The sequence below is a fragment of the Athalia rosae genome, chromosome 5 (assembly GCF_917208135.1).
Source record: "Athalia rosae chromosome 5, iyAthRosa1.1, whole genome shotgun sequence".
NCBI classification, from domain to species: Eukaryota; Metazoa; Arthropoda; class Insecta; order Hymenoptera; family Athaliidae; genus Athalia; species Athalia rosae.
The window spans coordinates 4440913-4456839 of record NC_064030.1 but is presented as its reverse complement, the minus strand read 5'-3'; the positions used below and the strand labels follow the sequence as shown (position 1 = coordinate 4456839).

General features: G+C 43.3%; 3 protein-coding genes across 3 annotated transcripts in view; 2 read left to right on the top strand and 1 right to left on the bottom strand.

The window, feature by feature from the left end:
• LOC105689169 (protein Fe65 homolog) overlaps positions 1 to 15927 on the top strand; it is a 138188-nt gene that overhangs the window by 9473 nt on the left and 112788 nt on the right. The window lies entirely within an intron of this gene.
• Positions 8118 to 14696, top strand: LOC105689172 (cytochrome P450 9e2-like). The gene is made up of 2 exons (XM_048655355.1): positions 8118 to 9833; positions 12622 to 14696. Exons 1-2 carry the CDS (start codon positions 8304 to 8306, stop codon positions 14194 to 14196), a joined length of 3105 nt encoding a protein of 1034 aa, XP_048511312.1. The 5' UTR covers positions 8118 to 8303; the 3' UTR covers positions 14197 to 14696.
• Positions 9872 to 12111, bottom strand: LOC105689171 (cytochrome P450 6k1-like). Its single transcript, XM_012406003.3, has one exon. It carries the CDS (start codon positions 11829 to 11831, stop codon positions 10284 to 10286), a length of 1548 nt encoding a protein of 515 aa, XP_012261426.2. The 5' UTR covers positions 11832 to 12111; the 3' UTR covers positions 9872 to 10283.

Below are 15927 nucleotides of genomic sequence, written 5' to 3'. Positions count from 1 at the left end.
GCCTTCCGAAACGGCACTTTGGCAATGATTTCAATTAAATCTCAGCACCGGATTTCCTCGTCGTCTCATTCCGACCGCCACCTGGCCAGACACCTACATAGTTCGCACAAGGCAACCCGCAGAGATGCTTCTTTGGTATCTTTACGACCTCCCGGGGATATAAACCGGCTTTATCCCTTGTAGTCGGGGCAAAGTCCGTATTCGGGAAATGCGGCCGTACGTCCCCGTCGCCCACCAACGTGACGCGACGCGACGCGACACCACCCCCCCTCCCTCTTCCCTTTGCCTCCCTCTACCTTTTTTTCATATTCTTCTCTCACCGGCGTGCCTGGCACATTGTGGAATCTCGCCCCCGGGCTACCGGCGTTCCGAGGGTTAAAGACCGCGAAGAAAATCGCGACCAGGCTATGTGTGTATATATTCAAAAGTGGAAAACCGCTTCCCGTATAGCTTAAATACCTAGCGTAACGTCGAGGCGTCGTCTGCTCCTCGGTCCTGCAGCGGTAAATACATAGATGAGAACGGTAAGAGAGGAACGGCGGCAGGAAGGGGCGAAAGAGGCAGGAAGTCTGCAGGATAAGAAGAAGGGGAAAATGTGCTAAGCAGGACTTATAGCCGAGAACAAAATACTGCACAGCAGCCGTTATACGGATCCCGATGTCGAGCCCAGCCTCCTCGCGGAGTAGACTTTATCGTGTTATCGTCTTCTGGAGTATATTATATATATATATATATATACCTATGTATACATATGTATATTGTTACCTTTTGTACGAACATCTATATGTATATATATACGTAATGTAGCCGCCTGAGTACCTCCCTTACACGAGGCTGCACTTTGCGCCGTTTTTCTTCCATTGTTTATTTATTTATATAGTTTTTCGCTCATTTGGCGTTCGCCCAACGGCATTCATTGACGGAACGGTTTTTATATTATCTCGTAATATCGTGAACCCAACGCGGATGTCGGGGAGGCTCTCTACACGTAATCGAGCTTTTCCTCTCCAACTGTACCGTCAGCCATCGCGTATCAGGGTAGCGAAATGAGTGAAAAAATCCACTTTTGATGACGCAAGATAGCGACCGTGTTATATTGTATTCGTGTGAAAAATTTATTCAACCCAAAGAGCCTGAGCTCATTCCCGCGTGTCTATATGGCACGTACGAATAACTTCTGAAAAAAAATTCGAAGGTTTCGATTCGGACGCCTCCGTCGAAGCACCGATACTTCGGACTGGTTTGGAAATGGAATTTTCAGAAAAAATAAGCTCGTTTCAGTCACGCTTTGACATGGGCTCGACGTTTATTGCTCCCGAAGTCGCGTTTCTCGTATTTTTCCTCAAGGTTAAAGTCCCGAGAAGGCAATGAAGAAAACGAAAAGAATATAATAACGAATAGCGCGAAAAACAAAAATTGAATCGGTAAAAAGGAGGAGGAAGAAAAAGAGGAGAAAATTCAACCGCGGTGGCCTCCGTTAGCGGGGAACTTTTTTTTTTTCGCCGTTATAAACGAGTATATGAGAACGAAAGCTATGAACTAAACGTGAAATTGTAGCAATTTTAAGGGAGGTTTTAAAGGGGGATTTATAACAGTGGGAACCCAAGTCTGACTATTTGTATCAATTTGTGTGATGCGTGCCGCCTGCGTAAGGTCTACGAAAGAAACAGCAGCTATATGGTCTCCGGGTAACGAAGACGCATGAAATTCTTCCATATTATATACCCCACCGGAAGATATACGTATAACGCATACCGTTGTATACAAATAGTGATGAAATTATTCCAATCTCTCCCGTTTACCGACTCGCGTCATCATCCCCGATGTATACGGTGACACTAATTTTTATTTTTACTTCTATTAAAATTTCTCATCCACGTATCGTCCGCCGTATCGTAACCGCCATCGCCTCTTTGTCATATCACGCATCATCGTTGACGACGGGGTAAAAGGGCGCAAGCTTTCCATAATCGGCGGGCTAATTTCATGCCCCGTAGTCAATAGGGCATGGAAATAAGGCCGCCCCTCACCCTTCCAACCCGAAGAATGACTGCGGGGGTTGGGCGATAGGGGGTTATAATATTATTCGGGGGTGCAGAGGCGTTGTTCGGCGAGAATTACCGAACAACCCAGGAGGAATGGTGGATAATATCGAAGGTGGTATGCGCATATATAGTGGAAACCGAGACCTGCCCAACCGAAATGTTCGACCTTCCGACAAAACCACCTCTCGCGTTATTCCCTACGCTTATATCAACGCGCTAATGAATAAATTCGATTACTGAAAATGTACACGCTTCTCGCCCGATTATCGATTTCAGATTCATTCACGTACTCTACCTGTATTAATACCTCCTGTTGTTATTTTTCACGATACGATGGTCCGGAGCCGAGTGAAAAGTATTCCCCCACGACTAATGACGATGTGCCGAATAACGATGATCATGTGTCAGGTTTTTTTTTTTTCATTTGATACGAAAATTACCGATGGATACTCAACGTTGTGGTGTCTTTATTCTGTGGTTGATATTCTGAAAGCGTACTGAGAGAGTTTTTCGTTTTTATATCGAAAATATTGGCATCAGGCAACGAAATTCTAACGCTAATGTTTCGTTGGATCTACATGGTAATTCGGAGCTGACGATATCACGTGAAATATGTCTGTATGAATATGCAGCATTTCCAAATTTATTCTATAATGGTCATGATTCATATTGTCCTAGAATCAAATAATTATTCAACGCGTTCGTACACCTCTATAAATATTACGGTCAAGGAATAATGAACGTCCACTCAACTCCGCGGTATCGCCTACGTGTACCGATCGCTGGAACACCCTTTGTAACGATGACTTATTTATCGCTAAGGAAATTTATCGTCCCAAGTCCGGGTGTGAGAATCCAGAAGCTATCCGGACGAACTAAAAATCCGGATAAGAGTCTTACTTCGACTAACTTGCAAGGTTGTTTTTAATTGATTCTAGAAAAAAAAAAGCTCTGCAATGTATTACGTTTAGCTTGAATTCGAAAAATCAGACCATCCGTCATTTTTGTTCCTTTCTGGTTCGAAACCTTGACAACAAAAAATATCTCGGCCATATTCGGAATATTTTTTACTCGCCATTTTTTTGGTGGTAAAAATTGAAATCGCACAGAGTCCAGCCATCAGCCGCTCGACTTTATAGCGAACATTCACGTCTCTGTTTTTGGGATTTCACCGCTCTATTTGCAGGCGAGCGATTAAATCTCATACTCCTCTCTCTCTCTCTCTCTCTTCTTGTCTCCCTTTTCCCTCTTTTCATTTTCCGCTCATTTCTTTCTCTTTCTCTCTCCGGTTACGTTTACGTATCGTCGTGCGGCGAAAGGCTGGCAGATTTCAAATATAATCCTCGGCGCACCCTCTCCACACACGCGCAAAATAATGACGGGAGGATAATATCGGAGGCAGTTTCCCTGCGGCCAGTGAGTGAGGTGCAAAAGGAAAAGGAGAAAATGCAGTGAATGATAGCAGAAAGAAAAAGGAAACGGAGTAAAAAAAAAAACAACGAACATAGTTTTTGTCTCCTCTTTACTGCACGGCGACTCAGTCGTATCCTCCTGGTTTTTCATTGGGGCACCTTACCCCCTTCCGTCGTTTTGATTTTTCTTTCTCGCAATTTTCCATCTTTCTTTTTTCGTACATTTGAAGTCATCTGCAGACTGCAGATACGCGCGCTACTTTCGAGGCGAATAATCGTCAGCCTTTCATACCATTCAGCGCAATATATATATATTTTCAAAAATCAGAAAAGCCGCTCTTAGCGCGACGTGTATTTTTTTTTTTTTTTTCGCGAATTCGAATCGGTATATTGAAATTCGAGCGAAGCTGCCATCTCGACGTCGCGAGTTCGTCCGGCTAGGAATACATCTAAGCGGTGCTTATACACATATACGTTCGAGCTCTTGACGTGGATATAATTACGGCAGGATATGTAATTTTCTTAATTAATTCTGGCGTGCGGCATTTAGCGCACAACGGAGACGACGTTTAAAGTGCTTTACCTGACCCGGGGAATTCTTAACACTCGGGCGTTATACGCATACGTAATACGTACATCAGGCTCGGTCACCATTAACTTCCAACCGCTCTTAATTGCGCTAACGTTCTTTCACGATCCACTTTCAATTTACAGATTTGACGCCGGCTGCGTTGCGGCCTCGAAACACGCGAGTCACCGCCTCGTTTACAAAACCTCATCCGAGTGCTCGGCGTTAACGATACGTCATAATTTTCTATTCCGTTCGTCCGAAATTGTGAAAATTTCTATTCGCAAAACGAAGTAGGCAGAGTGATGATATTCGTGCGGCTGTAAAGATAGTGACCAAACGTCAGCCGTGTTTCGCGTTGCGATACAACTCGCGTACGTTACGCGGAGATCCATGCGTTCGGCTTGTGACCAATGAAAAATATTTTACGGTCTGCCTAGCCCCGGCGCAGGTATAATGGTATGCGGTTTTGGTAGACTAGGTCTGACGGTGGGGAAATCCACGCCGGTGGTGAGCTTAATAATTCGTAATCCGAGAACAAAGCGGCGTGATGAACGAGCTCGTAACGAACGCAGATAAACCGTAAGGGCAGCAGAATTGCACGAAATGGGAATGAAGAATTGTCGGCGTATCGCAATCCGCGGGATCTACGTACGTATTATATTGCTACCTACTGGTTTATGGGAAGATACGTGCATGTACATTTCCATTGTTATTCCCACGTTATACGGGGCAGTGAATTTGAGAATTTCATTGCCTCGCGTAGAGTCCTGCTTAATTTCGTACACAAGGAATCCTGACGCGGGTACATTCGCCGATTACTTTTCCGTTGAGTGCCGGGCGTCTCTTCTACGGCTCGACAAAAATTCGATTCACCCAACCTCTTAGCCTTCGTTTCTTTTTAACGGTACGTTATAATTTTCCATAATTTTCCCCTTCAACGCGTATCCAAAATCTTTCAAACTCTCCAACAATTTTCTTTTTTCTGTTTTTTTTTTTTACTTTCAAAGTAGCTTATTGTTAGATATTTTAATGTTGTCAGAACTTTGCTTCGATGCAGGAGCGATTTTTCAATATTTCTTTCGGATGATGGATCGAAAAATTTATTGAAAAAGTTTCCTGCTCTTAAAAGTGTACTTTGCAACATATGATGGCTTCGGTAGATTACTGAGGGTGAATTTTTTTTCACCGCCTTGTTTTTCCAATCGAAATATTCATACAAACGCGAGGCGGTGTTCCGCTTGTTCGGCGCAGTCGCCGATAATCCCGATGGTAATAAAACGATAAAAAATGGCCACTGGAATTTGAATAAAACTTTAATGAGTGTTATAACGTTCGTATTCGAACGAGTCAGCCTCGCAGGAGGCAACAGTTGGAAATATATATATACACATATACTTATCTAATATAGTGAAGATCCTTTGAGTGTTCGCTCGCTCGCCGTTCCGAAGAAAGATCAAAGGACGAAGCTGCATAGGCGTCACGTACTATACATGGGGACGTATGTATGCCTGTATGAGAGGACCGTATGTATACCTGTACAAATCTCACCCCCTTATATACGTACAGTCGAACAAGAGGACAGGGGCGCGGCTCTGAGTTGAGATAAAATCTTTTTTTCTGTACTCAAATATTAGTTCTACCGCATCCTTACGCACCTTCTTTACATCGCAACGCGTCCTCTGGCTTGTCCTTAGACCAACAATAATGTAGGCGCGTTACACCGCTTTTAAAATAGAGTATAGACGGCGTAACCCTTGTCTCGAAAGTTTTTCGAAAGCTTTCGCACTTTTTCGCTGTAAAAAAAAATGGAGTCGTCGCGTGTCGATGTGGGCTCACAGTCTCGTATCCTTCCTGAGAGCAATTTCGGTGTCCTGCAGGGTCTGGAGTCGGTCACAATTTTGTCCATCATTAATGTATCGTTCAACGACTTTTTGGGCGTACGTCGAATGAATTTCTTTCCAAATAAGGCTCAGTGTCTGCGCTCCCACCTTTAGTACTTTGCTTTAGTTTTAGCCCCAGGACTTGACCTCGCATTCAACCGGGTCAGTGGTTTCCTTTTTCGCGAACTATTCGTCGCGACATTCACTGCTTATTTTTAGCTAAAATGGTGGCGTTTTGTGAGCTGGCTAAATGTTTTCCGATCTTTTTCTTTTTTTTTTCTCTCAATACAACTTCAAGTCTTGCGAATAAGGAAAAACGATGAAAGGGGTCGTATGGGGGACGCATAATTTGCGGTGGATGGTTATGATTATAGTGGCCTCTAATGGAGGTTGACGGCCTACCGGTTGAAACGGACCTTCGCGGGTACATATATAGTTAGGTCGAGAGCGAAGAAGGATTCCGGTACGCAGTGCATCTTTCTTTGATTTCCCACGGGAGGACTCTCCAGTTGCCCACTGTGCGGAGTGGATGATCGCCATAGGATCGTCCGAGGATATGCGAGATCAGAAGGAAAAGTGAGAATCAGTTTATTTTCTTCAAAATATATTGCGTCGTCTTACAGTATATTCTCAATATTATTCGTACCTTTTTTTTTTGTTCAATTATATGTATACGCACGATCTCTGCGAACTGATACGAGAATATTATCAATCATTAGACTTTAGTTCGGTTGACCAGCAGTTATGAACTGTGATCGGAATTTTCTATTCTACGATTCAATATCTTGTTTACCGTATTTATATCGCAACGACTGTATAATTTTGATGACGTATCAAAACGTAACTCGACTGCGTAGTGTATCGAAATAACATTCGTTCGCCGTCCTCGTGGGGGAAAAAATTATTCGAAATTTCGCGATTTTTTCGCTCCTCGCACGAATTCGCGGTATGAGAAAATTTGATAGTTTTCGATCACGAGCTTGACGGTGGGGAGAAAATTTTCCTCCGCAGAAATAGCAAGGCTTGCGTCCCAGCTGGGTTCCTTTTTTTTACGACTTAGGCGAAAAAATTTGATTGAGGTAGAAGAACCAATCATAAAGTAACAAAAAAGAAAGGAATAAAGAAGGTACCGGAATTTTCTTCTTTTTCTTTTTTTTTTTGCCTCGTGTATCAGGAGGTTGCAAGGATACATCTTCGGTGTTGGGGGTGGAGGGAAATAAGGATAAGAAATGGGAGGGTAATGATATCAGGGGGAAAATTCGAAGCATTTGTATGGAGATCTTACGGCACGACTACGCGCATTTACAAGATAATCCCTTATGATGAAGCAATTCAAACCGCTCGTTCTTGGGTAGAGTTGGTGAGTAAGCTCCGTGCGATACAATGATGACGGCAATTCGGCGGGTCAGTGGCGTTATTAATGTGGAGGTATACATCCAAGATTCCGACCCCGCGGAACGTCTCGCTGTACAGAGTGAGCCGGTGTGACCCGAAAACTCGACCCCGCACGGTGGTCATTTCTTAAATGGAAAAATTACAGCTAAGATTACCCGGGGTCGTAGGCGAACATATTTTACGGAAATCTATATAGAACTCTGTGAATTACGTACGCGGAGACACGTGTTAAGTTTTGCTGAAATTTTGAAGGAAGGGAAATTAAGCCGGAGGATTCTCCGAAAACTGAAGGGGGAATCCTTGGGGCGAAATCTCACTTTACTTTCCACTCTTACTCACGCTCACGGTATTGAAGATGGTGTACGTACGTACGTACGTCTCGCGTGTACCGCCGGCGTACGGTGGAGTGGTTTCTCGTGTAACGTCACCCCCGAAGCATCGTACGAGTACGTATAGAGGTATATATGGACGTAGATACGTACGGACTGGTATACATAGGACATACATGTTTTATGTTCACGGTGGTTATACCGGGTGAAAATAAGTCTGATCTACGTTGTGGTTCTCTGATAACTTTTTGCCCTTCTGACGAGCGAATTGGACCGAATAATGGCGTGGCTATACGAGGCGTGGGAATATCTTCGATTCCATTGACTCGACGAAATCGATCGCGGCCGGTGATGCAAAAATCCTTAGTAATATTTCGGTGCTCGTTAAGACTGTGTGGAAGGTGAGGAAGGTGAGGGAGCGAACGATGAGTGCTTGAAAAAATAACCGACAAAGTGACTAGAATTCGTTCAAGGGGAACGTGTGACTAGACCTCTTGACCCACTCGCGATAAACGTCTCTCTCGATCTTACTCGTATGTCTCCAGTCGAAGAAATCGTTCATCTTGTTTCATCGTAATCTCGAAACGACCAATGCATGATCGGCTATTTATTTTTTTCGACTTGCAGTTGATACTCGGTCGCGAGTATGATCGTTCATTACGTAATCCGAGATGGATCCCGTTAACGTATTCGCTAGTTTGTGCGTAATATTGGCAGCTTTGTACCACTACTTCACCTTTTGGTATGGATATTGGAAGAAGTACGGGCTGCCCGTTCCCGAGGGAACGCTACCTGGCCTCGGAAATATGTACCCCGTGTTGTTTATGAAAAAAAGCGTGGCTCTGTTAACGAAGGATATTTACAAGAAAATGGCCGGCTACAGTATGGTGGGTTTGTACGACTTCAGAAAACCTACACTGTTGGTGAGAGATCCGGATCTGGTGAAGACGGTGATGCAGAGCGAGTTTTCGGCTTTTCACGAAAACCTACTTGGCGTGGACCCAGAGTTGGACCCGCTGCTGTACACGGCCCCTTTTTTTTCCAACGGCATACCGTGGAAGCATTCGAGGAAGCAGTTATCGTCGGCGTTCACGTCGGGAAAATTGAAGTACATGTACGAATCGATTGACAACGTTTGCTCCAAGCTGGTGAATTACCTGAATCGAAAGAACGCTGCCGCCGGAGGAGAGAGCCTCGAAGTGGAAGCAAAAGAACTGTTTTCAAGGTTCACAGCCGAAGTCGTTGCCGTAGCTGCGTTCGGTATAGAGGGTGATTCTTTCAAGAGCGATAACGATGGAATATTCAGGAAAATGGGTAGATTGATGTTCGAGCCCTCGCCGTTGAAAGGTTTCAAGCAATTCTTGAGTCTCAATCTTCCAGTTTTCAGAAAACTGTTTGCAATCAGTTTCATGCCCCTCGAAGTACAAACCTTTTTCATAAAAGTAGTTCGCGAAGTTTTGCAGTATCGAAAGGAGAACAATGTTAAGAAAAATGACTTGCTGCAGTTGATGATTCAGTACAAGGACTCCGCTGAGTCGACGAATGATGGGTCTAATGAGAAGTTCGACGACATGAGCATCGCCTCCCATACGACGTCATTTTTCTTCGACGGTTACGAGTCGACCAGTATCGCTATCAGTTTTTTCGCCTATACTTTGGCGAAGCACCCAGATATTCAGCAAAAAGTGCGCGACGAGATTCTCGAAGTCGCGAAAAAATACAACGGAATAACTTACGAGGCTCTTCAGGAAATGGTTTACTTCGAACAAGCGTTTAACGAATCTATGAGGCTCTTCCCTGTCCTCGGAGTTCTCAGCAAAGTTTGCACAAAGGAGATTGATATCAGGGGAGCCGACGGACTCACCTGTCGTGTGATCCCAGGAACGAACGTCTTAATACCCGTATTCGGACTGCATATGGACTCGCGATATTGGCCGGAACCAGAAAAATTTGACCCTGATCGTTTCTCTGAAACAAATAAACAGGGTAGGCACAAGTACGTCTATCTTCCTTTCGGCGAAGGACCTCGTATCTGCATTGGCATGAGAATGGGCGTCCTTCAGACGAAAGCTGCGGTCGCCACCATATTGCAGCATTACTCGTTAACGCTTTCACCGAAGACGAAAGAACCTTTGGAGATTAATCCAAACTACTTCATGACTGCAGCTCTTGGTGGAATTTGGATGGATCTGAAACCTCTATAACCGAATAGTCAGAAAAATAGATCATCTTTCAGGGGTTTTCAGCTGCATATGGTGTTTTATTCAACATAAAAATGACAGCTGTACAGTATCAGAATGCAAATGGCATATTTCCTCTATTGCGCGTTTATTTCCTGAATGCTTACAATTGAAGCAAATACATTTATTACCTAACTTAATCTATTCCCTGATTCCTCGCACTGCGTCATGGAGCCTACAATAATAATTTTACATACTTCAAGGGCCACCCACATGAAAAAAAAAAACTGTGACAATTTATATCAATTTACGAATCCGTCGATTGAATTAGACCACAAGTATCCACCAATCAAAATATCTCAATTCTTTCAATCGTGCGCGCGGTACTGATAAAATTTATAGAAGAGATTCTCGTCGTAATCGAGAATTCACATCGTATTATATTCATTATTTTCCCAATATCAAATCCTCTTAATCCGAATTTGTCTTCCCGATAGGTTTAAGTTTCATCCACAATCCACCGACAGGAGCCGGCATAAAATGATGAGGATTCAGTTTTATTGGCATTTGAGTTTTTGGCGAAAGTGTGATATCGTAATTGCGTATCAGTTCGGCAATCACCGATTTAACCAACATCATGGCCATTCTGGTACCGATGCAAACTCGCGGACCTTCTCCGAAAGGCAAATAGGTGAACCGACGTCTGGCCCGATGGTTTTCCTCGGTGAAACGTTCGGGGTCAAATATTTCTGGGTCCGGCCAGTACTCCGGATCTTTGTGGATTCCGGCGACGGATATCATCACCATCGTTCCGGGTTCAACTTCACATTTCACTCCATCGCATCCCGTGAGCTCGGCTTTATTCGTACAAACTTTGATCATCGTCCCACCCGGGGGAACCAGTCTCATCGATTCTTGAATTACTTGTTCCAAGTATTTCATCTCTTGGAGAGCCTCGTAAGTCATATTTCCACCGTGCGTTTGCACGATGCTCAGAATTTCGTCGCGTAACCGTTGTTGAATATCCGGGTGGCGCGCCAATTGATAAACAACGAAAGACGCGGTGATACTGGAAGTTTCATAGCCCTCTATGAAGAAAGACGATGCGTGCGACGTGATCGTTTCGTCGTCAAAGTCCCTACCGAACGCGAAATCTTTTGCTCCGGATTTTTTCAAATTTATCATCAATTGCAAGAAATCGGATCGCTCCTCGTTGTTTTCGGCTCTGTATTTGATTATATTCTTTACGGTGTCGATGAAAAAGTCCTCTATCTTGCGCGGTATGAAAGATGCGCCGAATAAACGCGTCAGGAAAGGTGCGAAAAATGTAACGATAGTTTTGAATCCTTTGAAAAAAGTAGGATCGAATAATTGTTTGCCAATATCGATGAATATACCATCCTTTTTGTCGTTGAAGGCGTCTCCGTCGATTCCAAGTCCGGCCCGAGCTACAGTTTCTGCGGTGAATCTCGAAAAGATATCCTTCAATTCAACCTCAGCCTCGCCGAATCCCTTGTCAACTTTGCCCTGTAAGTATTCCAAAAAATTTCCAAGAACATCCCTGATGGTACCGTACATGTATTTCAGTTTTCCCGAAGTATAGGCGGAGGATAATTGGTGTCGCGCAACTTTCCAGGGTTCGCCCTCGAGGATGAACGGATTTCTCGACAGTAAACGATCGACGGTAGGGTCAAAAAAAGCACCGTTTGAACTGAAACTTGGAAATTGTGTTTGTAGAACGCACTTCACCAGTTCTGGATCCCTCACTAATAAACCCGGCTGTCTGCCGAAATAAAAGCCCACCATGCTATGCCCGGACCATTTCTTGTATATCTCCTCGAATGTTTGGTACACGTTCGACTTCAATAATATCATCGATGCCATATTTCCGAAACCTGGCAATGTATTTTTCATATGCGGTACGCATTTTTTCTCCCAGTGTTTGTAATTTTTCGTAAGGTAATAATAATAGATCGACGCAAGTAAAATTACACCACCGACGATGTGAATGAGTGCCATACTGGCCTCTGCTTGTTAAATGACGAAATAATTTGTCGACTCGCTCGAAGACGGTTGTTGCTCGAATTCTCGACGTCAACTAACGCCGAAGCGTTATCTTCCGGGCGTTTGATAGGTGGAGTAATTCATGGACATATTTTCATCGCGGCTCCAGAGAAATTATGTGATCAAAGTTGGTTAGCGAAGGTTACATAAGTCGTAACTGAAACGTATTGTCGTTGTAAAATTGATAAACAGATTAGTAAAATATTCAAAATGACAAAACCTACGTACGACTGGTGTTCATTTATAACTGACCAAAACCAGTAGACGTTTGAATCGTTACGAAATCACTTCGTACCACTACGGGTGCTTCCGTCAGTACACCCCACTTTTTTACCAATCTTATCCTATTCAGATAGCGATGCTTGACCGTCACTTCGAAATTCATGAGAGTAGCTTGAATTATATGGGGGTAATTCCATACCAAATCATCAAATTTCACCAAAATCATATTTTTTCGTTCAGCTGAACTTTTGAAATCTTTTTGTACGTATCAAAATACACGTACTTTTATAATTTGAGCTTTTTATCTTCAAAAGTTCAAAAAATTTACCAGTTATCGTCTTTTGATACGTAGGTACGTAAAAAGATGTCAAAAATTCAGCTAGATGAAAAAATATGATTTTTTAAACATAGCGATTTGGTACAAAATGACCCATATATAAATATATATATATATATATTCATATCTACTTGATCGAGGTGGACTTTAGATTATCCCACACAGTTGGGAGGTCCAATTTAAAATATAAATCTGGTTGTGCGGACGCATCAGTTGATTCAAACGTTAGCCATGGAGTGGATCAGTATTCTCTCGCTGGTAACAATAGCAATTTCGTTATTATACCTTTATCAAAAGCTTGTTTTTAGCTATTGGGATCGAAAATCAATACCATGTTTGAAAGGTGCTTGGCCGATTGTGGGGAATGTTCATCCCATGATTTTTATGAGAAAAAATATGTCCGACATGTACAAAGACTTTTACAATGCGATGCGAGGACGCAGTATGGTGGGTTTCTACAACATGAAGGAGCCGGCTCTGCTGATACGTGATCCCGAATTAGTGAAGTGCATTTTATCTAAAAATTTCCCGAATTTCGAAAAGAATCTCCTCGAGATCAACAAGGACCTGGATCCTCTGTTCGCTGCGAACGCATTTTTTGCCGAAGGGGAACAATGGAAGACTACGAGGCAACAGCTGAGCGCAGCGTTTACCTCAGGAAAATTGAAATACATGTACGAGTCGATTGACAATGTCTGCGTAAAGCTGGTAAAATATCTGCATAAATTAACCGAGCGAAATGGCGGTAAAATAGAATTGGAAATGAAGGAATTGTTCTCAAGATTCACAGCTGAAGCCGTAGCCAGCGCGGCATTCGGTGTCGAAGGTGGTAGTTTCGAATCTGAACAGGACGGTACATTCAAAGAAATGGGAAGACGTATTTTCGAACCATCGTTGAAAAAAGGACTGGAGCAATTCTCCGTCATGTGCGTCCCGTGGCTCAGTTCGATTCTGAGGCTAAGATTTATGCCTCTCGACGTGGACCAGTTGTTCAGAAAAATTATCAGAGATGTCATCAAACACCGAGAGGACAAAGGTATTCAACGACCAGATTTCATACAGCTCATGATGCAGCTGAAAAATTCACACGCGGTAGATAAAATTCGCAACGAGGAATTCAACGACGACATCATCACCTCCCACGCCACCTCCTTCTTCGCAGATGGCTACGAAACTTCCAGCATTACATTGAGTTTTCTCGCGTATCAACTAGCCGCTCATCCCGACGTACAGGACCGTCTTCGCTCTGAAGTGAACGCGGTAGTCGCCGAACACGGTAGTATTAATTACGAAGCACTTCAATCGATGCCGTACCTGGATCAGGTGATGATGGAATCGATGCGGCTGACTCCTGCCTTTGGAGCGTTGCTAAAGGTCTGCACGAAGCAAATCGAACTCGTGGGTTCCGATGGATTGAGTTGCGTCATTGAACCCGGAGTGAACATTATAATCCCGACGAGTGCCATCCAACAAGACCCCGAATACTGGCCTGAACCGCACAAGTTTGATCCCGACCGTTTCACGGAGGAGAACAAAGAGTCACGACACAAATTTGTATTCCTTCCTTTCGGTGGAGGGCCTAGAAATTGTCCCGGTCAAAGAATGGCGATGATGCAGATGAAGGCAGCAATTTCTACGGTCGTTCAAAAATATAAATTGGAAGTATCGCCCCGTACCAAATTACCGATCCGACTCGATCCCAGATACTTCATAATGTCCGCCGCAGTTGGGGGACTTTGGATCAACATGAGAAAAATCTGAATCGTGGCCAGTTGAATGAATTGTATCCCGCATCTACCAATCCATGAAAACAGATTCCTCGATCACGAAAATTGTTGCACAACTATTGAGAAAATAATGTACGGTAAATTCTGATGGACCAAAGGCAGCTGGATGACTGAATAAATCAACACACGATTGTTCCCAGTTACAGAGAGTACGAGGGCGTGCACACGTACGTTCTTTCTAATCATATGAGACGATTTGATATTCGAATAAATTCTTCCTGGAGGTCGTTTTGTTCGACTCATTTTTACGATGTGAGAACCTAAATGAATTCAACGTTGGAATACACGTGAAGTGATTTACGGTTGTCCCGGAGATACCTACGCTGAACCTCAATGTGGATATTTGAATCCGCAATTTTGATCCAAGAAATGTGTCGAGTAAATTTCAGGCAAACCTCCCTTGTGCTCTGAACTTTGTCAATTTTTCTCAAAATTTGTCCAATTCAAAAAGAATAGAATGAATCGTTTATCGCAGGTTGAATATCTTGACATTTTTCTGTTCCTTTGAAACAGAGTCAATCGCCGCTCGTGGTCATTTTCGAATATCCCTTCCTCTTCGACAATCAGTTGAATGCTTTCGGCAGTGGAGGAGGACGAGTCTTTCGAGTCCCCTCGTTGTATACCGTATGTGAGAATTTTTAACGACTCATGGTCCAGTTCAGGATATCCGGTGGCTTTTGTACCACCTAGAAACGAATAATTTGCAAAACCACGTGATTGCTCACTATATCACCTGATTCTTCCCTGCAGATGATAATGCGTCGTTCTGATGTTCAAAATAATATTCCGAGTCATTGATAAAAACTATGTCATTGTCAGTAATTGAGGATAACTTCCTGCACTGCGTGTGTACGATATTTCAGCCTCATATTTCATACAATCTTTTCAAGTTGGCTAGATCACTGCGATGACATCAGTCGTTTATTGACTCTACGTCCCTGCGGTAATAAAAATCATGACACTGGAGTCAATCACGTATGCATGGTTACGATGATAGAGTGTAATGGCAGGAGCAATTGGCCGGGCTCGTATAGGTGACCACCGTACGTTTCAAACTCGAAAGGTTAATTGTGGCGGAAAATAAAGAATATACACTTATCGGCTGGATCCGGATAAATCCATTAAGATTTAAAAATATTACCTAGTTTAGTTCTTTGGCGTGACGACGGTAATTCTGTGAATCCAAGTAGGTCTTGCCGTACGTACGATTGGGCGAAATTTCCAGCTTAGAATTACGCGCAGTTCAAAAGCTCGACCCCTCGATTAGATGCACGATACGTGATGCTTGTGTGACCGGCGTTTGACCGAGCTAAAGTAAGACCAGGCTTGCCGGGGCTACTGTGCTTAGTAATTCACATTTTATGTAAATAATATTTGTTTAATTAGTCGGAGTGAAGATATTTGAATATAAATATGCTTCTGAAGTGTAGTGTAATTGAACATGCGACGCCTTCGAACGTTGACGATTATCTTGTTGGCCGATGGTTGAATTTTATTCTTCGGAATGATCGTTGTATCGCTATTTTACTCTCGATTCGTCAAGAATTCTCAAGTAAAAAACGGGAGCATCGTTTCGGCTGCTTGAAAACGGAACGAATGGGGTTAGCTCGGATCTGTTGGACAAAATTAACACAATTATAACGGGAACATCAACCTCCGGATTTCATCTAACTTTTAGACACGGCAATTTTGTTCGTTCCTCGTC

Excerpts from the sequence above, each read along its gene's own strand:
- LOC105689172 (XM_048655355.1), top strand. The coding sequence starts at position 8,304 with ATGGATCCCGTTAACGTATTCGCTAGTTTGTGCGTAATATTGGCAGCT. Across the intron at positions 9,834-12,621 it reads GGATGGATCTGAAACCTCTA|ATAAATCTGGTTGTGCGGAC; the intron begins TAACCGAATAGT and ends CCAATTTAAAAT.
- LOC105689171 (XM_012406003.3), bottom strand. The coding sequence starts at position 11,831 with ATGGCACTCATTCACATCGTCGGTGGTGTAATTTTACTTGCGTCGATC.